The sequence below is a fragment of the Dreissena polymorpha genome, chromosome 6, assembly GCF_020536995.1.
Source record: "Dreissena polymorpha isolate Duluth1 chromosome 6, UMN_Dpol_1.0, whole genome shotgun sequence".
NCBI lineage: Eukaryota > Metazoa > Mollusca > Bivalvia > Myida > Dreissenidae > Dreissena > Dreissena polymorpha.
In genome coordinates, this window is record NC_068360.1 from 15,446,246 (window position 1) to 15,471,740 (window position 25,495).

At 33.1% G+C, this 25,495-nt stretch overlaps 1 protein-coding gene across 1 annotated transcript in view; it reads left to right on the top strand.

Moving 5' to 3' along the window:
* The window catches only part of LOC127834823 (uncharacterized), a 112,046-nt gene that overhangs the window by 15,038 nt on the left and 71,513 nt on the right, over positions 1-25,495 (top strand). The window contains exons 18-26 of the mRNA XM_052360885.1: positions 153-228; positions 608-813; positions 1,273-1,416; positions 1,951-2,064; positions 2,891-2,995; positions 3,606-3,719; positions 4,604-4,714; positions 5,530-5,653; positions 6,417-6,555. Coding sequence (XP_052216845.1) covers positions 153-228; positions 608-813; positions 1,273-1,416; positions 1,951-2,064; positions 2,891-2,995; positions 3,606-3,719; positions 4,604-4,714; positions 5,530-5,653; positions 6,417-6,555 — 1,133 coding nt within the window. The remainder of the gene's footprint in view (positions 1-152; positions 229-607; positions 814-1,272; positions 1,417-1,950; positions 2,065-2,890; positions 2,996-3,605; positions 3,720-4,603; positions 4,715-5,529; positions 5,654-6,416; positions 6,556-25,495) is intronic.

Consider the following 25,495-nt stretch of genomic DNA (forward strand, 5'->3'; position numbering starts at 1 on the left):
TGTGCTAATTATTTCTGTACATTTAACACGGACACTAATATGAAAGCGTTTTTATTTCTCTACACAATAAAATGTAATATCTCTCTCTTTATCTTTAAGTTTGAAACAAAAGATGAAACGGGATCTAGTATATGTGCGATTGTGTTTTACAGGATACATACAAAGAACAATTCGCAAAGGTCAAGAAAATGTGTATCGACGACTGTAACGGAAATGGGAAATGCAATGGTTTGCTCTTTAGCAGATTTTTTTTTTTATAAGAGGTCACGGTGTAACTTAATTTTCTTTACCAGATTCTTGTGATCGTAAGTGTATAGTAGCGTTTCAGCATGCAATTTTTAATAGGAATGTTTCACAGTTTGACAAAATAGCACATTCCAAAACACATTTTCTGATTAAATTAATATTCTCAAAACAGCATATCAGTTTTAATAAGCTGATAGCTTTCTATGAACCATCGAAAAGTATAAAATAAAACGGATATAATATAATTGTTTTGAAATTATTACACGAGTTGAAAGGTTTCTAAATCTTATTACGTTATTGCTACCGGTGCATTTGAGACTGCAGTTCTTTTATTTATTTTTCAAATAAATCCATCATACAGACAAAGGAACCTGCGAGTGCGATGGTGACTACGACCCGCTGACGAACTGCTCACTGAGCCGCAGTCAGAAACCCACCCTGCAGGGCCTGAGTGGAGGAGGGCTCAAGGACGGCAAGTGTGACCGAAAGGCGGCCGGCTGCAACGCGTTCACCATTGCAACAAGCGGATGTACATCACAGAGTACATGCAAAGCGAATGTTACCACGGTAAAAGACGTGTTGTGTGAACTTGTGTTCAGGGCTTATTGTTTCGATGATTATAACGTTATTATCAATGCGGAATAAATGTATTATTTATTCATATTTGTTAATTCAAAAAAAGTTTATGTAAATAGTGTACTTACAGAAAATAAAATAATATATTCAGAAAAGTAAGGTTTTTAATCTAGAACTCCCGATATCAATACTAACTTCTGTTAAGAACCAACACGACCGCTGTATGTTATACCAAAACAATAGAAACCGCAAATGTACATACAAACACAACATGCAACATACAATTACAAATATAATCTCTTATCATAGTTTATTTTTAACAATGTTATTATATTTGAGTGTATCAATTTCTTCAAGTTCTACATTGCAGTTGGTTTCTCCTTTGAAAGTACAATGCAGGTATTAATAAACCCAACATTCAAATGCTTGTATTTTGTATGCCTTTCATAGCACTACAGTGATGAAACAAAAACAGTCACAGAAAAGGAGCAACCCTGTACATGCGTAAACGGTTTTGATGTCGAATATGACGTCAGTGCCATAACAGGTGCCCGTCGGCGTCGATCCAGTGACACCGTGCCTCTTGGAACAACGGTATGTATTGTGTGCATTGATCCACGCAACTGTCTGATATTTTGCTTTTTATTGATTAAAAGACCTGCAGATACATGTATTTGTCGAACCAAAAATCACTTTGCACAATAGTACGTGTTCAATGTCAACGTGATATCTGATTTATACATTTACATCATTAAGTTATATTTGAAAAACCAGCCTTGAGTGGGACATTTGCGACCTTCATTTAAATTTTCATATTTGCAATTAGCATATATACGGTCATAACTGTTAAATAAAATCAATACGAATTTAATTGCGCAGTTAGTTCGCTATTGTGAATTATATTAATTAGAATTTGATTGACATAAATGATCAGAATAACACCAAATAACTAATCAATTTACGAATTAAGAATAACCATGTGTTTAGTCATTCTGAAAACAAGTGTTTATTGTTTTTCGAAGATGTCATGTAAAATTTCACAGTATTTCGTCGCATTGTGCATATAGTCGTCGTGAATATATATATATACAACAGCGTTTAAATTCAGACTCCTCGTTTTCGTTATAGGTTGGCGTTGCAGTCAGCAATGACGGTAGCACATACAGCGAATCAGCGTCCAACGTTGATATAATTCTGGACAGCACTTGCATAACAAACGATGGGACAAAGTTTGTGCTCGCCGTAAGTTGTAATCTTTTCATCTGGATGCATTAGAGGTCCCTTCTTACAATCAAGGTCATTATTTGCTAGACAGGTATTCATTATGTACAGAGTTGATACATAATACAAATTGCCTAGTGTTATTGTGATAAATTATTTATTGCTTAAAAGAAATACTACAATAACTACCGATAATCACTATGAAATGTCAGCATCAATGTTTTCACGAATCTTTAAACAAGTTTTTTTTTCAAACTTCCACAGGTGTATTATATGTTGAAATTTTTTGCAATAATACTACACTATTTATTCTTTGGTAATAACTGTTTGCGTCTTCTTCTGAAAAACGAGGCTTAATTTATATGATAAGGTATCGTACCAGACAAGACTGCAGTTCGCTTATTCTGATCAGGGACGAATCTGTCCGCTTAAACAGCATTTTCGCTAAGAAGAGACTTTCTTTTAACGAAAAATTCCATACAAACGGAAAGTGTCGTACCGGTTAAGCCTCTGCGGACTACACTTGCGTATCTGGGGGCCGTTTCATCAAAGATCGTACGACAATCTTAATTTACGACCTAATTTTGGAGACTGAAAATACAAAAGCTGTTCATCAATATGCATTCAAAATATAAACCATATGTGAGAAAACAATGAAATGAATAGATATACGAAAAAATAATAGTATTATTATTTGATGTTTAGTTAAAATGCGTCTTTGAAATATGTGTCGTATTCCAATTTTGTCGTACGATCGTAGATGAAACGGACCCCTGGGCCAACCATTTACGCGCATGCATTCAGCATGGGTTTCCCAGAGTAGGGCTCAACCTTGTTTACATTCTAGGCTGGGTACTGTCTCATTGACGGCGTCTGCTATGCTGCTGCGGAAACCGAAAATGATGGATGTTATACCTGTGATATGGCCAACAGATTTGAATGGACAATATCTGTTAGTCACGTTTCACTTGTTGTTGTTTTGTAATTACAAATATTAAATTGTTAAATGAGTAGTATTAAAAATCTTTGTTTTGAAAAAATGAATAATTTCAATACAGGGTGTAATTGATTAATTATACATCAATAGGCAAATCACTATTAATTCATGTTTCCATGCATGACGATATGGGCATTATATAATTGCATTATATTTGACGAAACACTCTTAATTTACATCGAAACTAGGAAAAAAAACACATTCTCAGTTAGTAATATCAATTAAAAATATCGGTTTCGAAGAAATTTAAGTGCGTATCGTATAGCCAAATGTTGTCGTTTTGACATTAAACTGGAAAATGGACTCAAAACCATAATCATGAGAGAAATTAAGTTTATTTTCACTTGTTAAATGAGAATTATCTATAAATAACATATTAATAACACTCTTATGATAAAAAATAATAAACATTAATTATAAATTATACATTTATAATAATAAATATAAATGTTATAAACATATTTTTTGATGGTGTGATTTTACATTTTTTTAAATGATTCAATATTTTTTAGATTGGAATAGTGATAGTTTTATTCACAAATATGATGTCTCTAAATTCTTGCAGAATGATTACTGTGAGATCGGTGGTACTTGTTACCATGAATCGGATGCCAAATCAGCTGCTGAATCGTGCCTTACGTGTGTGCCAACAGCGAGTCAAACAGAATTCACCCAGACGGTAATTTTTATAAGATTACCTTTTTATTAGCTAAACAAAAGGGACTTCACGCACTAATTCATTAAATGTTACTAAATGAAATGTTTTCGAGACATAGTTGTTCTACTTTCTGCTTAGCTTCTATTAAATTGACTAAAGTATTATAGAAGAAATGCACATTGTCCACGATCTTTATTTAAGATGTTTTTACTTTTTTCTTATTGGAGATTATCTTGTTAATGTGGTTTTATTTTGCTCTAAAAGATAAACCTTATATTGTGATATTAATCAACATACTTATGTTCTGCGCATCGCACAATCTTGTCAGGAGTTATCAAACCCGCCATACAATCACGCAAAGTTTCGCGATCTCATTAGTGGATATCGTAGCTCCCGAGCAGTCTTTTCGAATGCGCGTGCTGACCTGGATCTGCGCTGGCCGCATATGGCATTAGACCCATTTTCGGGGGTCATATTATGACTGTTCCATTCACTTGCTGGAATATACAATTAGCATGAGTACTTAAAACTACTGCAAAACAATTATTATTATTCAGATGCTTATTTTCGTGCATGTTCGCGGGTCCTTTGAAACAAGAAATCAAAAGGACAACGAACGTTTAAGTCCAAAGTCTTTTATATCAGACAATCATAAAATCCACAAATTGTATATCAAGCGAAAATACCAAACTGTATTTATCCACAAAATATCATGCTAACAAACACAAATGAATACGCAGTAGGAATATTTTTTACAATCGGCCAATGACAGTTTAATATACAACATGGTAACCTAGATACTTTTAACTATGATATTATTGAGATATGTCGATGATTCGCTTTTCAAAACGAATCAACGACTTTCCCTTTAACAAGTAAATATTTTGTTTTACACCTTATTTCAGGCTGACACCTGTGTCATCGATAATCAATGTTATGATAACAACGGCTTCGAGATGGGAATACCCTGTCGGTATTGCAACACAGACATGGACATTACATCATGGACAATGAAGGTTTGATAAAGAAGATATTTCCAAAATTAAGCCCCGCTCTGAAAAACATGGTTTCATGTATGTATGTATGGTTTCATCCCATATAAGCCTGTGACGTATGCACACTGCAATCAAAGACGAATTTGTGGCTTTTTTGTTTGTAAGTACCTTAGTTTTGGTAATATACAAGTACAAATTTTCATTTTATATTAGAAGCGAAGTGAATATTGGTCAAGACCGTCACCAGTGCAGTACTATTCTTTTTTGTGATCAATTAACTGCTGCAGTCAGTGAACTCGTATAGAAATATCTGTAAATCCAGACAGGAAGTTGGGTCATGGCCACCAGACCCGCAACTACCTTGATTGTTGTAAAAATACTTTTTATATATGAAACATTCAATAAGAGCGGACAGTGTCTTATTTCATTAGCCTGTGCTGACTGCACAGACAAAGCTGGGACGATCCTTTACGCACAAGCATGAAGCTTGGGTTTCCTTTAAGCGCGACTTATTTTTATTTTCGAAATCGCAAAGGGCTTTTTTTTTAAATAAAAACTTATCGTAGAAATACATAACATATATCCCGTTATATCGGAACATGACTTCCATGAACACGCATATTTGATAGATAGAGTGCTGTATTGAAGGAACACGCTTCTTTAACGCAGTAATCTTAAAGCGATAATCGTGAATGGTATTGCGAGTTTGAATATTTTGTCAATAATCGGATAGGTTGAGGATGTATGACATTCTGTATATGTTGATATATATACATTGCGTGTTTTAAATATCTCGCTATTCATTGAAGTTTGTATAATGTATCTTTCATAAACAGGACGACACGTGCTTTATCTCGGGTGGTTGCTATGACGACAAAGCCGACAATCCATTGAACGGCTGTCTGTATTGTGACTCAGATGAATCCATCAGCGACTGGCAGACTCATGTGAACAAGACAGGTGAGGATCCGATTGTTATTCAACGTGTGTTTTATAAATAATAGACGTTGAAGTATTGTGCGTTAATAAAAAAAGTTCGTTCTGAAATAAAAGCTTCAGCGTTAGCTTACATTTTTCAGACAATTATTATGGTATAAATACTCGCATGTGATGTGCTTTAAATGTGTTCTTATATCAGCTACGGTTTGATTTATAAAACGAAAAAATGTCAGACTGTCGAAGTGTATAACATATTGATATTTTACAACCAGAATGTCAATTTTTGCTAAAAGAAACATCAGGAAGAAGCTACAAACCTTTTCTTCAAAAAAGTGTTTAACATCAGAATAATGGCTGATATTTCAAACTCATGTCATTGTTTGCTTCATCAGAATAGTAAAGTATATAACAAACGTGTTTGCCATCATAATGGCAACTTAAAAAACCTACTAAATATGTATCCCATCAATTCTAGTTACAAACTAATATTGTTTCCTAGGTCAGCTTTCGTTGCAAATAGATTTGTTCGACTAGAATGTGAATTACGTTGCAAAAATATTATTTCCATAAGAATGTGAATTGTGTCTACATCTTTTCTTCGACGTTAATACATGTGTTTCTTTGTCAGAAAAGTCCAAGATGCAACAAATAATACTTTACTGTGTTGTAACTTCAACAGCGTTAATGACACATGTCATTTACTAAACTAAATCGGAATGCAGAAAAAATATATTCGTTCCCATCTGTATTTTTTGTAAAAAAAACTTATAATGTCTCCCATCAGAATGCTTATCCAAAAAAGACGCGGTGTCCGGAGCTGTCATCGCGGCTGCTGTAATCGTCCCCATTCTGGTGTTAGGAGGAATCGGCGCGGGAATACTCATCTACAAGAAAATGCAGACGAAAAAGATAATGGATGCAAGGTACGGAAATTTATCATCCTCTGAGATGATATATTATGTGAGTATATAGAGATATGGAGATACTTAATCAGCTAATGTGCATGTCATGGCATAATTGAATTAGTTGTATTTTGTTTAGACTTCACCAAGAATAGCATGTGGAAGATATATAGCTAATTTCCGGTGTAGTTTAAGATTGAATATTTGTGCTAACAGATTTGATCATTTTAGACATTTTGAGAATATAACTAAAAAGCATGTCTGGTACAATATTGTTAATCACGAACAAGTCGTTTTTGTGTTTATAGTGTATGCTTAATATGTTTTATAAATTATCTTATTTGGTCAGAACTTTGTTTAATTTCATGTCTAGATTTAATTTTTGGGCCATCTTACATATTGATTTTGAATATTTAAAGTTGCTTTTAAGCGAATTTCCATGTTGTGTTGTCCTTGTTCCATCCTATTATAAATGCGCAAAAATGGTATCTTTAATTAAATCATCCGCGATTCCAATTCTATACATATGTACACATGATCGATGTATGCTTGCAGAATGAATGGAGGTTTATACGACGAAACACCAAAGAACGGCCATTTTCGCACACGCGTTACGCCCACTCCCTACGACCCAGTGATACCGGCGATGCCCTACAATATTCCGAAAGATGAGATTAACCCGGACAAACTAAACAGTAGACCGGACAATCTGTACTCCGACGACCAGACAAGCCAGTCGATTCATACGCCTATTCCGTCGCCCGCCCCAAAGCTTCCAAGCTTCCGGCGCCACCCATGGGATTCACATCCCCGGCGCAACCGATGTCAAGCGCCTCGACAGAGATGGAGAAATTTCAGGACGCCGACCACTACAACACAATGTTGAGCATTGCCGACGAAACCAACGCTTAACCTGTGATGAAACTACCATATTTGACTGAACAATGTATACTACTTTAAGCATTTTCTTTTCATTATTGATAAGGGAGTGTTTTTTTTCTACTTTAAAGGTTTGAAAAACTCGTATGTAGATAATTTTGAAATAGTGTTTCTCGTACACTATTTAATAATCAAACTACATTGAGAATTATTCTTTCTCCCATTTATCTTTTTGCGAACACTCACCCAGTAACTGTTAGTGTATTTGTTGTGATTGCTTAAAATCATATTACTATTTATATCTCATACTCCAAAGATAATTAGATAATGGTTCATACTTTTAAGATGGCCCAGTTTAAGGTAATTCAACTGATTATTACGTATCTAAGCACACATGTATAAGCTTTAAACAAAGTTTCGTCATGTTGAAATTTCAACCATAATCTGTCTCACTGATTTTATGTAATATCTTCCTTCAACTCTTCTATGCTTTACTCGTTTCTGTATCGTTTAAATTGATAATCAAACAGGCTGGTCCTGTACTTTTAAGTTTCGTTTTCGAGGAGTGATGTTCCACATATATTCTTCTTAAGGAAGGACTAGTTTTGAAATAAAGTCGATCAACACCTACATGTAAATTACATAGGGGATCAGAATATTTGTTTTTGGAAACAAAAGAGTGTATCATTTTTATAAAGTTGGTGAAAGAAGATTTACTTTCGAAACGAAAGCCGATGAAATAAATTAGGAATACGTTATACTAAATTTTGAACGACTTCGATTACTAAAAAAACTTAGAATGAGACGTAATAAGAAAGGCAAATAACACTTGTATAATATGTGAAGGATTACATTTGGACGAACGTCGGTAATCAATTCCATTCGAAAAAATAAGAATGCTTTTCTTGGAAATTTAAGTCGATTAACACTTTTAAAAAGACGGAAGATGAAATGATATATGTTATAATATTATATTTGTTTTTCAACAAATATTGCTTAACGCTTCAGTAGAAACGTTTCTGGTCAATGTCCGCACTGGCAAGTTTTAGGATTTTTTTAATGAATTAAACGAAAAAATATATGACTAACCAACCATACAAACATTTAATAAAGGTCAGGAAAACTTGTGTTAAAATACACTGTTAAGAATAACCACCTTTTACAGATTCTTTTACTCATTTCGAGTCAATTCATATACGGTATTTTTATGTCAGTAATATATGTTATTGAAAACAGACATCAAGTTCTATCCATGAGGCGAATGAATTGTAAGTTTTGCTCTGTGAAAGATTTTTTATTTTTGTCATTGTATCTTTTATGACGTTTCTGTGCTGTCCAATATCAATATTTTCATTATAATACAATTTTATTAAAGTTTATCAACATGCACGAAGAAATACTGACACCGAACTCAATATAAGCAACACATTAAAAATACCCATGTACAATTTCAGCTTTGGGGTCATAAACAAAATGTTCAAGAACACCAAAATAAAAACAAAGTAATTGAATTGTTACTGGTATATACTTTTTATTTGCTTTTTTCTAGGGGAGGATTTAGAACTACATGTATTGTGATGTATATGTTTTTTTGTAATAAGTGTTCTTTACTATGTTAGCATTTTTATGATAAAAGGATAACATAAGTTTAATGGGATATAAGGAAGTTTTTTTGAATTTTGATGTAAAAGCTAAAACGCCGGAAATGTGTGTTGCTTGCGAAACAGGATTAAATGAAGAGACAGAAATAACGATAGTTTCGTGATAAACCAAGAATGTTAAGAGTAAGAAACAGCTATTGCGCCAGTAATGAAACTTAAGTGTTTGTTAGAATGCAATGACTCCTATGCCACTATAGTTGACAAAAAAACGTAGATTAAAATGTGTGTGACCTTCGTTCTTTTATTCTGCATTTGTGATATAGCATATGATGATTTTTCACGCATGATAGCATAATAAATACTTTAAGTGGATGGTGTACGTGAATTTAGAAACAAATGCGAATATGCAAAACATATTAATTTATTGCGGCCCATTTGGTTAATGAGTTATGTAAATTAAACATATGTATGTATATCGTCGCTCTATCATGTTTTGCCTAGAATTTGATATTGCCTTCATACCTTTAGCCGTTGGATACTCACCTAATATATCAAATTGTGTTTGTGTGTTAATGTTTTGTCTCATTCATTGTTGTGATATTTCCAAGTCCCGCGTAAACACCCACACGTTGTTTTCTAAATTGTAGCATGGTAACTAAAAACAACATGAACATGTGCATACATTTACTTGAAACAATGTGTATATACGATCTTTATGGAAACCAATCGCATTACTAGATATGATTGTATTTATTATGCTACTTCATATGATACTACATTGTTGTATTGGGTTGACTAACTTCTTCTATAAATATTGTTGTACGGATAAGTGTTTTTAATTTCTTGAAAACGCAACATTTTAATTTGTTTGTAAGCGTATTTGAAAAGCAGTACTCTGCAGCGGACTTGGAAGTAAAACGACTTCAAAACAAAATTGTGTAAATTGTCTGTTACATTTTCACAACATATCAACCATCTATATTAACTTGATCACAATAAAGATGTTATGTTAAAACCAATCATACACGTGTAACACAAACGAAAAACGACACGTATACTCGTGTACTAAGTACTATCTACAGATGTCGAATAATGAACTGTTTTATAATTATGGGGATTGTATACTTTTGATAATAAAATGTATCAGACATATGGCTTAGGTTTTTGATAGAAGAGCTGCACGTGTCAAGTATTACATCTTTCATAATTACACTTTTAATAAATATCGCGTATTTGGACCTTACGTATGGTCGCTGACAAAATAAATGCTATGCAAAAGCAACAACAACATCAATAAAGCTTACAATAAGGCTTCTAATCTACAATAGTGAATGCTAAAATACTTCTTTCTTAGATAATTTTATTAATTATGTTAAGAAGGAGACAACAAATTATTACTCGTGTTAAAATTTACGAATAGTGTGAAATTAAAAAAATGATAGTGCTTATTTATTAAGTAAATTAATGAAAAAAATTAGTATGAATATGTTCATGCCGTAATGTATTGACTGTTTGGTTACACGCGCAAGAAACAAATCCGACATACAGACAAAAGAACGCGCTGAAGGAAAATGGCAAATTCCACACCCTCATAGGGGACAAAAGAAAAAGAGTTTCGGTTTGCTTAGATTCGGGAGAGTATTTTATCGGATGTATTCGTAGTTTGAGCCGTGAATTTGTAGAGAGCTGTACATTTGTGGGTTAATATACATTTTTCTTCTTTATTGCCTCTACATTTTGAGCCCTGGGACAAGAATGAAAGAACAGTTTTCTGTAAAGCATCTTCTTGTCTGTGCAGCTTCTGTTGCAAGCTGACAGATCGGGCCATATATCTTCTCCTTCAGTGGCTCGTGCGTCATCCTACGTTCCTGGAGTATGTGTTCAACCGCTTGTTGGGCTTTCCACATAGAGACGGCGCAAGGTGGTCTAATAGAGATTATTCCGATCTCCACGTATCCTTAAGTCCAAAAACGTGTACTGTTATATGCACAAGTGTTGCATGAATGTTAAAGAATGATAAAGAAAACTTTGAGATTATCTTTATAAATAACACTATTCATTTAGGTCATTGTATTATGAACCACCCGTAAATAAATATACCTTAGTAATGATTACTGCATTCGGGATATTTTTCGGAAACTATTTATATGTGATCATTGATTTCGTCGACATTTATGTGTTTGATATTTGAATTATCGTTCAATAACAATTCTTAGATTGAAGTCAAATAAGGTCGCATGTTTGAAAGTTCACTTGAGTCACATCCACATATTACAATCTTATGAATGCTAGAAACAGTAAAACATGATACAATTATCATATGATTAAGTAACAAAATAATGTCGTTTTATTATATAACATTCAGTATTAAACTTATAAGATTTATTGTGCGCAATTTAATTAATCGCATACAACCATACAATTTATAACGATTAACATGTACAGTCTTTACAAATCTGCGGTTTCATGTTTGGTATTGTAATGAATCGGTTTTAACAGAAAATATATTATTTTTGTAAAATAAAAAGATTTCAATAGGGCGTATGGTGGAAAGAATACATTAAATTGTATTACAAACTTGAACAAATTATGATGAATTCCATGCGTATAGTTTATTATTTTCTGCAATATTGTAAAAACATGTTTCAAATCATTTATCATGTGGGTGTGCGAAGTAAGGTTTTTCACTTATGATAATTTAATTTCAGATCATAAATTTTGTAAATAAGGTCAACCGTTAAGCTTATCAAAATGTTACTTTAACTAGTTATATATGTTGCATAAGATATACGTGTTCACTATTTTTCCTTTAAATATTCAAGCGACGACTGTGCATATCAGTTTCAAATGTAATACACACACATGCAATTTGTATCAATATCGGATATTAATAACTATTTGTCCTTAGCTTTTGACGGATTTGAAAAATGAACAGAACATTATGAACCGTTTGGTATCACTTGTGTTGATGGTGAATTCAATGCTACAACTGGAACTATTTCAGATGATTATTAACTATGTGTACCTAAATATGACGGAGGACGATTTGCAAGATTAAAGAAATAATAACGGTCCGCATTTACCCAAATACATTTGTTATTGATTTTTTACACAAACCCACGGACAAGTATTTATTTCATAATGTTAATCAACCAATCAACTGGTAGCAAACGGAATATTTAAAAAAACTATACAATATATAAGTATTCTTTTATATATATCCCCACGGTCTCGGCGTTAAGTACTATTTTCAAGTACATATAAACTGCATTTAAGAATTACATAATTTTAGTATACAGGATTGGAGCAGTTTTTCAGATCACGCCGCAATATACCTTTTCTTTGAAGTATCAGTGCATTATAAAAAAAAACATTGCAATACAGAAAATCGCACACAAACTAAATTTATTTCGAACTCATAATTAGTACATGTGATTCGTGTGGCATAGCATATACGAATATTGGATGAACTCTAACAAGAACACGGCTTTGGATGAAGAATGTGTGTGCATGTGACACGGGTTTGAAGTAAAACCTTCTCAAGCACAATAAAAACCCCTTAGTTCAACAAACAATGTCTTGATGCAAAACGAGAATTCAAAAAGACACGAAATATCATTAATCAATTAAGTCTTTTCGGGTACTAAGAACTATTTATAACAAAATAAAAAAAACTGCAAAAACTAAAGATAAATTTAACGAAGATACCGATATCGCAAAATCTCAAGCTAGAAAATATTGGACATCCTTCAAAATGCAACAACTAATAAAATAAAATAAAAATGAGTAACTTGCAAACTACAAATGAGCACACACATAATGAAAATGCTAACAGAAAAGCAACAACGTTCTTTCTTTAAACTCCAAAATACTATTTAAAGTAACGGAAAACGAAATACAAAAGGCAGTTTTTACACAAAATAATAATAAATCATGTGGACCTGATGAAATAACAACATAACGTATTCGCCCTATCACCGTGTTTTAATGTGGGTAATTAAAAATGGGTTTGTTATGATGATTTATAACTCATTTGAACTTTTTCTAAAACCCGTATACCTCAACTTTTCCGCTCACCGTCGAAATTTTATACTTCTGACAAGAGCACCATAACGGTGATTTTTACATGTACACGTGTAGCAAGTATGCACCGCTCAACACTGACATTATAGAAATATGAACACCGCTCAACAATGTCCGTAAAAGCACCGCATCTTTATGATTTTTTTGGCACCGCTTTATTCTGATATTTTTTCTTTCAGAAGGAAGAGATGTTCAAATTTATGTTTGAACAAACCAAAAAACAAGAAAAGGAGACTTTTTCCTCCTGGTGCCGAATATTACAATTTACTTTGAAAATATTTGGTTTTCATTTTTTTTAAATACTTGACGGAAATAACTATATATGATTCGAACCCTTTACATCTCGTTAAAACGGACCGCGCTGTAATGTCTTATCTATGGAGACATGCACTCACAAGCTTCTATAGACAGTCTCGAAAAAGTTTTTTTAAATAAGTGTTACCCCTTTGTTTCTGATATAAGGAGTCGAGAGCATCTTGGTACCGGTAAATATCTTTGGTTTTGGCCACAAACATCACATTCATATTTCAGTACGTTAATCTAATGCAACATCACTTTGTACACTCTATACATAACTAAATTTATTATTTCCTTCGGTTAGTTTTACACCAACATTTGCTTATACCATCCATAATCGTAGCTGGACATCTTTTTTTTTTACTGATTATGAATCTGAAATCAATAAATAATAATTATCAATAATGATTGTATTTTACCACAACAATACAGATAAATTGAAACATGAGACTTAAACATGTACCCATCACGTACTGGAAAGCAAGACAATCGATCCCGGTGAACCTTTTTGGTGCAAGCATGCTATCATTTTCAAGATCAATTCTGGGACATGAAACTTTTATAAATGGAAGATTATCGTAAATAAATTCAGCACACGTTCTAGCTTTTCATTTAAAACCATGTGCAGAAGTTAGCGGTGCCACGAATTTCAGTGACACGGAATATAAATACGGTGTTTATAATCAGTGTTGCGCGGTGCATCGATATTTATGTAAGTGATGCATGTTTTCACCAAAAACAATAGGCATTTAACAGATATTTAAACAAACAGGTTCGTATGGCATGTTCTTGTTTACATATATACAATGATTTAAGTCTGCCACATCAGGTCTGACACATCGACAATCATCTGATTATTACATTTTTCTCACAAGTACGAATGGTGTCGAGCGCGACACGACTTTTTGTTAACACTATTTCAAAGTCATGCTAAATATTTTACGACTGGTAAATAATTAAATAGACGACATATTGGTTCAGAAATTCGATGGAGTGATTCGCAAGTGGCAATCATTTTGCAGTGTCTTATAATAAAACATTTTGTCACCCACTTACCTGATATTGCTTCGTTCGCCATGTTTCTTTTCGTCAGAAGGATACGGTGCTCTTGTCAGAAGTATAAAATTTTGACGGTGAGCGGAATAGTTGTAGTAATCGCCCTATCATCGTGTAATACGTGAACATCCTTCATCATGTACATGTGCTGGAATTTACCAAAAGCTACGCCATCATTGTTTGTTTAAGAACGCTATGTACAACGCTTTCATCAGCAAAGTCTGCTAATTTCCAAATATTATGCAACCGTCAAATGAAATCCTGAATGGAATCTATTTGTAAGTAAATATTTTATTATTTCTTTACAATTTTATAAAATTGATATTATTCAAATGACAAAACATTACTATGAAAGCAATAAGAAAAGAACGATTTTAAGTAAACAGGTGCTCCAAATGCGAAACCAATTTACGCCCATCAACTTTAAACCTTCCATATTTTACGCACACATACGGTCATATTTTAGAGAATACAATTTTATGTGTTGTTTAATGCAGTTGTGGTGAAGAATTTGTGCATATAAAATGTGTTTTTTCGTTATTTTCAATCGGTACGAAATGGGTACGAAAATTCGGTTTTGTTCCGAACTGGTTCGTACCAAAAGTTCAAAAATCGCAAATCAACAGTTTTTAAAAGCGATTTCAAGCCATGAATGCCCAAATAAAATAGTCAAGTTCATGGGGGTTATTATCGGATAAACGGCTCCTTTATGAGATTGAACTATCAATTATGTTATCCTGGGATAAACTGTCACGAAGATCGATAATTATAACGATTATTAGGGACGCTATTTCTTTAATCAATACATGTACCATGACAAAAACACATGTTTACTATCTTGTTCCAACAGGCATTTGTGAGCATTTATGTTTAACAGTTTTATAATTATAATGTTCTGGGAACGATATATTTTAGTTAAGATACCAACTATTTCTGAAATCAAAAGTAGGTCTTTCCCTCGATGTACTATATTTCGGATATGTTAAAATTCGGACATACAAAGATAGTGATATTTATGTGTTGATTTGTTGTATATAGTTTGTAAAAATATGTTTTGTGTTATTTCAGACAACAAGAATGGATGGTGGCTATTTTCCTGGGCCTTTCTGTCAAGAAATAGATGTGAAAAATATGCATTTAATTGACCCTGGAAATCGACCACCACAGCTAACAGAAAACCTTTTAACAATAGGTGTTGTTTTAGAATTTGTAAAATTTGATAATAAACAGAAGTTGATGTATATCATGTCCAAATAACCAAATGTAACTGTTAAACAATTGAATTGAGATGCTTTATTTTCTGATGTTGGATTTATTTTTCCTTTCAGATGATGTATATTTGTGTGATACTAGGTTTTAATAAATAATTCTATCTATCTATCTATACTGTCTAACTCCCCTTGCGGGTATTATTGACAGGTACTTATTGTTATTTATGTATTAACGTACTTCTCAAAGTAATAAAATATAGTCAATGGCCGCCATTATTCATTAATGTCGTAAGGTTCCTTAAATGATTGTCCTTATTCATAAAGTTGGAATTACCGGCGGCTTTCACACCGCGATAAAGTGGCGACAACTTTTTTTGGGCCAGTGAAAACCCTGAAAAAGCGTTATATTATGCTATTTGTATTTGTCTGCGGTATTGATTTTAACTGGACAATGAACTATTAAATGGTTCTTTTAAACCCCAATAGCTTATTAATTGTGTTGTTTGTTGAGATAAAGTATTTTTAATGCAAAATATGGATTCCTTGTGAAATAAAAAAACATACAGATGGCAAGTTTCAACCAAATGAGACAATTCAAACAAAACAATAAATTCAAATGATAGCAAAATGAAAAAAAGTTATTTTGTCCCACGCACGAAGTCCGCAAAACGCACAGGTACTATGACCACAATGCTCAGCAAAAAAAATCACCAAAACGTTTATTATGGACAAATGAAAAAATTGCATACCTTTTGAACCAGTTAACATATTTTTTAAATTCAAACTAATTTAAAAACTTCACATCAAGACCTACAGTCTGATTATTGTCATTTTGCACATCAACATGTTTGAAAACAATCGCTGTGAATGCTTAGTAAAAAGAACTTCATACCATAACATTTTAAAAAGGAGTGCATATTTGGTCACCCATCTTTTTTTCCGTCCTCCTACCCGACACTTTTAGAAAAAACAATCCGAAAATCATTTAATTAAAAAATTCTAGCCTTATTTACATAATGAAGTAATAGATCTAATGATCATTTCCTCCCGTTGATCTGATAAGGAATCGGCCGTAATTAAGGTAACCGTTGCCATGCCTCAGTTGCTGTGCTGCGCGCGTGTATGTGCGTATTTTAGAGTTCACAAATCCCGATGCGTCTTCGCGAATGTATTTTTTTGCTGACCTGCCCCTGCGACCTTTAAGGAAAGATGTGTTACGCAATGTAAACGTAACATGCAGTGGACTATTTTCATTATGTAAAGTGTACTCTTCCACACCGCGGACACTTTCTCGGAGTTCGGATAAACCCAGGCACTATTACACTATCACTAGGTATAATTAAACCAATTCAATTGAAACAGAACTGGAAAATAAATATTCATTAATCTGGTAGACTTTGCACCTATTGCACATGTATAAAACGCATTTAACGCTAATCATACTTAGAAATAATAGAACAAAGACAATATAAAAATAGCGCGAAGTAGTAGATTCCGACTATTTTAACACAAATTAAAAATTGAATAAGGGTGTTAATGTAAAATAAAAGGAGAAGACAGAAAATGCTTAATACGTTTTTAACCTTTAATAGAAATAAAACCGTTTATAGCCAACGATACCAACATTTAAGATCCTGGTGTCAAAAAATCATAAACGTCGATTTTACTTGTCTAAAACTCGCGAACTTATTTTCATTGACTTAGTATTATTGCCCACTTGTTTAATATATAATAAAATTATTGCTATAAAATGTATTATGTTTATGTGTAAACTTTTGTCTGCTTGAACTGTACTTGTTTTTGCGTTTGTATTTATTTGTTTTATCTTTATCCTAAAATAAATACCATAAATAAATCGTATATAAACTCAAATAATATTGCCGATGGTACAAACATAAAGTATTCGTTATTTTGTTATATTATTCTTCAGTTCAATGGGAACATTACCAATTTATCTATGACAAATTCAATGTTTTATTTAAGTCTCATCCATTTCATGTACATACTAATTACAAAGCATTAAAACATACATAAAAACATGAAAATGACCATTCTATGTAAGAATTATAGCAGACTATGAGGAGTTAAATATTGCACAGTTTTTACATACTTGTTCTCTATATACAAATTTAAATTAAAAGTTAGGTTACCATTGCTAATCCATAATTAAAAACTGCCATAAGATATACATGTAATGAAGTAAAATGCTGACACTGCGAAAAGAGACACTAACGCGCATAATATAAAATGGTTTAAGAAATCGATTATCACCGCTGACCAGGTTGGAAATGAACTGATTAGCAATTGTTACCCACGCTTAGATAAAAACTAACAGACCCTGTAAACTACGACTATAGTGACATAACTTACATTGTAAAACCATATCAGTTAAAAGTTATAACTAAGAAAAAAAAACCTGAACGGTGACTCCAGACTGATAGAGACATTTAGCAGAACAGACATCCAGCACATACTTCTTCCGAAGAAATAAGCAACCCTATCCAGTTTCCCATTACAATCTGTTGGACTTTATACAGGATTTGGTCTCCTCAGTCTGGGTGCACACCATTTAAGGGAGTTATTTTGCACTACCTAGCATATTACAACTGTGGATATACTAATGAAAAGGATAAAATACTCCAAAGTAGGTCTCATTAAATTTTAAACATATTTTAAGTAGATGTTTTGTTTTTCCTTTCATGAAGAATAGAATAGCAGATTTTGGCTGATAAATTCATAACATTCTCTGTAGTAAATATATATTTCAATTTTTCACAATCTGGCATGGAATGATTATCAGGATTTACACCTAAATTATCCATTAGCATTTGCCTTGCATCAACAAACAACGGACAGTGAAAGAGTACATGTAATTCATCCTCGATCTTATCTATTAAATGGAAACAAGTTTTATTGCATAGCTCTATATTTTCATACCGACCGGTCTCTTACCTAAGCGGCGCCTAAACTTAGTTAAAGCACTTCTATAATTGAATGGTATTTTACCGCTAATATATGTTTCAGTACCAACAATCTACTTTAAATAGTTTCCTCAAATAAGTCCTCAATTTATTACGTCCTATGTTCCTTTGTCCAGATTCTCTATTAACTAAATATCTCCATTTAACAATTTCCTTTTCTAATAACTTAGACTCTATAACATTTATAACATGCTAACTATTACCTAAGATCTACAATATCAGACATATTAAGATCATTTAAACACACCTTTAATCTTGTGTACCCATTTCGAACAGATGATTTTGTCCTTTTATATATATTCATGTTAATTTTAGATTCATCCATATTCGTATTTTTAAAATGCTGTTTACAAACAGATCCTAATTGTTTAACTATTGGTGGTGTCCAGCCCATTTCACCCAAAACAGCCGCATTAGGCGTGTATTTACCAACACCAAGATAGTACCGCATAGCTCTATTCTGAACTGCGTTGATGCATGAATAGGATTTATCTCCCCATGTTGGCGCATTATAATTAATTATGGGCCATACCATGGAATCAAACAGTTGTGTAAAGGTTGAAAACTGGAAGCCACCAAAAGCTTTACAATTATTAATTACTAAACCCAGTGCTCTAGATACAGACATAGCTACACGTTTTGCTATTTCATGGTAGTCTAAGTACTCATTTAAGATAACACCAAGGTATTTATAACAATGTACAATTTCTAAGTTCATACAAGCATTTTTAAACACATGTTTAGAACACTTTCTGGTCTAAAATGGACAATCTTTGATTTATCACAGTTAACTTACATTTTATTTCGTGAACATCAGGCAGATAAAGAATCTAATCACAGTTGGAGGTCATCAACAATTTCTGCGAGCAGAACTACATCATCAGCAAAAAAGGAGAATACATATTTTTTATCATCTATGTCAATACCAACTCCTAAGTTACTCAAAAAGGATATCAAATCATTTATGTAGAGATTGAAAAGCACAGGGGACACAGGGCTTTAAGCCGCATTTTATGTCGAACCACTCTGAATCGAACCCATTTACCCTCGCACAACATTTCACATCACTGTATAAGGACTTCCCGGCTTGTAGCAGGCGGTCCTGTAGTCTCTCATGCCTTAATTTCTCAAACAAAAGAGCTCTACCAATCGTGTCATATGCTTTCCGATAGTCAATTAATGCTGTGAAAGTTGATAACTTTTTCAATTTTCTGGTTTCAATTACATTTGTCAAAGCATGGGCATGATCAATAGTGCTCTTTTCCTTAATAAAACCATTTTTGATCATCATTTATAACATTTTATATTAAACACCATTGTGTGATACGATTATTTAATACACTACAATATGTTTTAAACATAGTAGGGACGAGTGTTATTCCAAGGTAAGACATAGGATCTCTCGGATCTGCCGTTGACGACTTTAGTATAGGCGATATAATGCCTTTTGACCAAGCACTAGGCACTTTAACAGTAATAAAACATCTATTATATAAACTATGTAACATAACTAGAGCTCCATCATTCTTTGACAACTCACTAGGTATTTGATCATAACCAGGAGCTTTTCCAGATTTTGCAGCTAAAATACATTTAAGACCCTCTTCAATATGTATCATTCTATCACACAGAGTCTTCATCTATATTGCCATCAGAAGTTGAACAATCAAAAGTATTAAAATTACTATTACTTCTATCGGTTGTGTCCTCTGCGTTAAGAAGCATTCTGAAGTCAGAACCCCATTTGTTAAGCACAGCATTGGGGTCATTTCAGAAGGAGCCGTCGGCCAAGTTTACCTCAAAGGGAATTTTCTTCAATCGTTCATTTTCTATCCCTATTTTCCCATTAGTTTTCCAAAATGAACCTGACGAAGCATTTACTGTAGATTCCAAATCAAGCTGGGCCTGATAGACAAAATGCCTCTTAGCCCGTTGCACACCACTATCAACAAGTTTTCTATTCAGATAATTCTGAGCATAGATATGTTTATAATGTGGTTTTTAATTTGGTTTACATTTTAACCATTGTTTTTCTGCTTAACACATATTTGTCCATAACATTGTTAAGTGATCAGTCCACCAAGGCTTTTTTGACCTAAATTTCTTCTTTGTGGTACCAGAGGAAGACAAAGTTAGAACCTTATGATGTAACTTTTCATACATATCACCATGAACACTATTTATTTAACCAAATTTATGTGTAAAATCTTATTTCGTACATCAATATAAGACAAAAAGGTTGCATCAGCATTTGTTGTATCAAAATTTGTTTTCTCTATTGAAATGATTTTTTTCTGTTCAATATCATCATAATTACAATTAACATCAAACAATATATTCCATCTTTGCATTTTTGCCAAGTTGCCCAAAAAAGTGATGCTTTATCCACAAAACCAGACACTAAGTACTTCAAACTGCCCAAAACTTGTATTTAGTGACTCATACGGAACAAGTCAATAATCCACAACCGATGCACCCTGTGGACCAATAAATGTGAAGTCATTACTTAAGGAGCTTCTACCATTGAAAATCGCAAAATGACATTGATAAAAAATTCAGTCAACAAAACTCCATATTGATTCTGAGTGAATTCAACGACATGCCTCTCTGGTAATTGATCGACACCCGCGATGCAATCCTGGAGATCTGCTCGTCCACTGTTGAAATCATCACACAGGTACGTGATTGACTCAGCATCATGGTATTTACATATATGTAGCAGTAAATTTTCAAAATATAATGTTGCATCTATTTGTCTTGTAGAATTCTTTGGGGGTAAATAACAAACACATACTTTTATGTTACAATACAGATTATTTTTAAATTTCAACAATACCCACAAAATACCCTCATGTTCAGTATCTAAAATTTCATAACTTAAATTAGATACAAGATATTTTTTTATTAGAAGAGCCACACCACCTGATCCAGTCTTTGCCTTTCTATGCGCATTTTTCCTATTATGACATATACATGTGAATCCATCAATGTTTAATGATTCATTATCTTTAGAATGTGCCTCGGACAATCCTAATAAATCAAAATATCAATATCTTATACAATTTCCTCTTAAAATATAGTTATCAGATTGAGAATCAGAACTAAAGTTTTAGACGTTTCAAAACCCGCAAACAGCCTAGATTTTTCTCTTGCTTCCACCATAATCATTATTTCGAGCGTTCCAATCACGTCTATTTTCCACGTTTGCACTTCTATCTGATGCTGCACTTTGTGCATTTGAATACCCACCCCGCCAGTCTGTATAATCACCCCGCCAGTCTGTATAATCACTCCGCCAGTCTGTATAATCACCCCGCCTGTCTGTATAATCACCCCGTCTGTCTGTGTAATCACCCCTCCTGATATGGTACGATCACGAGTTTGCCCTAGTTTAAAATTATGAATACAGGTATGAATCCCCATTATTACATTAATTTACCCGGGAGTTCAATATAGATCAAAGCACTCAGATTTTAACCTTGTCGTGTATTGATCACAAAAACAGTCCCACATTCAGAGTAAACATGCCGATATGTTTTTTTCACCGATATATCTTTATCTAAAAAGATCATCTGGTGCAGTTTCGGGGATTTGTTGGTGTTAACAAGTGCGTCTACGGATATTTCGTCCAATCGGGCGATTTAAAATGAAAATACTAATGTAAATACAGAGAGTACTGAAAGAATTGTTCATTGATAACTATTTTAAGCGACAAAGAAAATGTCATTATGGGTTAATTTTGACTTTGTAGAATGTGAAAACGTGTCAAAATGATTACTTTTTTAACGAGACATATTAAAACGTTTCTGGAATAATACAGTTTGAGAATCTGTAAGAAATATAGTTTTGTATCATAGTCTGTTTTCGAATAACTCACAATCAGGAGTATAGATGCGTTTGAATTAAAGTGATATTATGGGCATTTGTCACTGTTGAATTGAGCTGAAAAGAATTTACAGGTCAAAAGAGTTAGTTAAAATATGATTGCTGACCAATTATCTGCAACTCATCTTGCTACCAGTTTTTTATTAAAAATATATTGTATATACGAGATTTAACATGACTTACCCAGTCCTCTAAGCCAAAATGATCCGTAAAACAAAATTGTGTCTTTGTGTCGTATGAACGAATCTGCACTAAAACTAAATTTAGGTTTACATCGTACATGCATGGTCATTTGTCAAACGAACGTACGGTTGATATTCAAATGCATTATTTTTTCTTTCCGGGATATTGTTTGAGTATGTTGATGCTGCATTAACAAATATAAGTGTATATGAAGTGAAAACACCAAAAATAAACAACGGTTGCGATAGAAACCTATAAACTGTTAGATGCCCATAATATCACTTTAAATCACGAATGCGACAGAAATGTTATACATAACAACAATAGTTGTCTTTACTCCTAACATCTTCCTACGGCATAAATTCCTCCATGCATACCTATCACGCCGTATGAACAAAAAATGACGCCACATTCAAATCATTTTATACAGTCATTTTAGTCGATCAAAGTGAATGATACATTCCAACACTAAAGTGACCAACAAAACACATAAATGACCTTTTCGTTTTAAAGGGGCCGTCCAACAGATTTTAGCATGTATTAAAGCTTGTCATTAAATGCTTTAAATGCTTTATATTGATACATTTAAACATTTAAACTAAAAATCTCTAGTACAAAATAATACAATTTAAAATAAGAAGAAAAAAACGTTAACATCCACAGGGCTCGAACCACTGACCCCTAGAGTCACGGAAGCTTGGAGTAAAATGTCTCCCGACTTTACCACTCGACCATCCACGCTCACGTCAAATGCGGAAGTATTTTTTAGCTTTATAAGCAATCCTCGTAGCTTCCCAAAATATCGATTCGCGTCGAACGACGCTTTAATCTGATGGACAGTCCCTTTAAGTAAATGTAGAAAGAAATGTATCACCATATATTTTGCTAATCTTACATATCTTTGCAAATATAGTATGATAAATCCAACAAAAACACATATTTTTCTTTCCTTTTTTATCAACGTTTCGGCTTACGCCTTCATCAGGATAATACAAATAATAACAGAAAGCGGATGTTACGTCATTGACTTAACGTACATTAAAATGCGGTAAAACGTACGTCAATAAAATGAACGTAAATTAAATTAAGCTTAACATTCGGATTCAAGAATACACAATTTCCTATAAAATTATATATAAAAATACTAATAGGAAAAAACAAAAGTAAGCTTAATTAAATTGAAGAGCTAGTCTTTTATGTTAAAAAGAACTTTGTTATTCATACCATTTGGGTGTAATGTTTTAAGTCTATGTATATAGTAAGTTTCTTTACATAGACGATCTATGTTGTTGTTAACAACATCAATTGGCATAAAGAAAAAGTCATTTACGCTGTGGTGATCTTCATTAAAATGTGATGCGACCAAAGTTGAAAATTCAGGGTTAGAAAAGTTTCTTATGTTGTTTTTTTATATCTTTGCAAAGAAACGACGCGTGTGAAACTATTTTGGTTTAGCGCATTTATGAACGTTAATTTAGGTTTTAATGTCAACACAGGTTCAATATCCCGGAATTCTTCAGAGCTGTGAGACACAACATCAGCTTCTTAAGAAAAATTTTTTCTAAATAACCCACACTTATTAACAAACGGCCTGTAATTATATCGGGAAACACATACTTGGGAAAATGCATCGTCAAATGATCGGATATAGGGCGGGTCGATCATGTTATCAGTTCTGCGTCACAGCATAGGCCCTCGAGCTTTAAAGTGGGTATGTAATATTTTGTCAAATATTTATCAATTTATATAAAACGTAAAAAAACTTATTATACCTATATTTCAATATAAATTAAAATAAAAGTTAAGATGGACATGTGTCGAAAAATGCGAAATAAGCCAGATATTTAATTCTGAAATCGAAAATGTCTGTACAGTCGATTTCGCCAGTATGTATATCATGCATGTACAATGTGAATCTAAATTTAGTTTTACGGATCATTTTAATTTCCTGCAACGATATCTATTCATACGACACACGAACACTTACTCCGATCCTAATAAAAAGACGAACGCTTCGGTTATTGTAGGAAAATATGTACGAAATATCTTCGTCACAATCGACTCGGGGCGCTAATTTGTCTTTGCTGCATTTTATGAAATTCGTCTTCAATGTAGATTTTTTCTTGTCTATTTTGTGTTATTGTAACATATTTTTATCAATATATTACAATTTAACACGTACCAAAATCGTTCATACCCACTTTAAGTTCTTTAATCGATATTATTACGTCAGACTGATAGAAACTGCCGATCACGCTTACTGTTGATTAGTCTCTTTATATACATACACATTTTATACGCTAACTTTCGTTCACAACAAACGTATTATTCTAAAAAGATTCCACCAAAATTTTGTGAAATTCTCGTGGCGAGCTTACGATATTGATTAGCGAAATGAATATTAGTTTTAGTTGCTATACGACGTCAACGAGGGATCTTTTAAAGATACGAAGACAATCGTGAAACAAAAATTATCTCCGGAATCGTTCGTAAAATGCAATAAATCGTCTTCTGAACCAGAAAACAAGGAAAAAGTACACCTGTTACAGAAAACAATCTCTCGATCGATAGCATGTTTTCGGCTCTGCGGCACAGCATTGAGCGAAAGTTCTTGGACCGATAATGCTTTGCCAGGACGATGTGACCTGGTGGAGTTGCATACGGTTGAATAATCTCTTAAGGTAGCGCACCTCTAATGATTTCCCGCGATTTATTTTACGATCATTGCCGATCTTCAATGACCGCTTATTTTCGAGAGATGCAATTTATTTTTTTCAAACTTCGA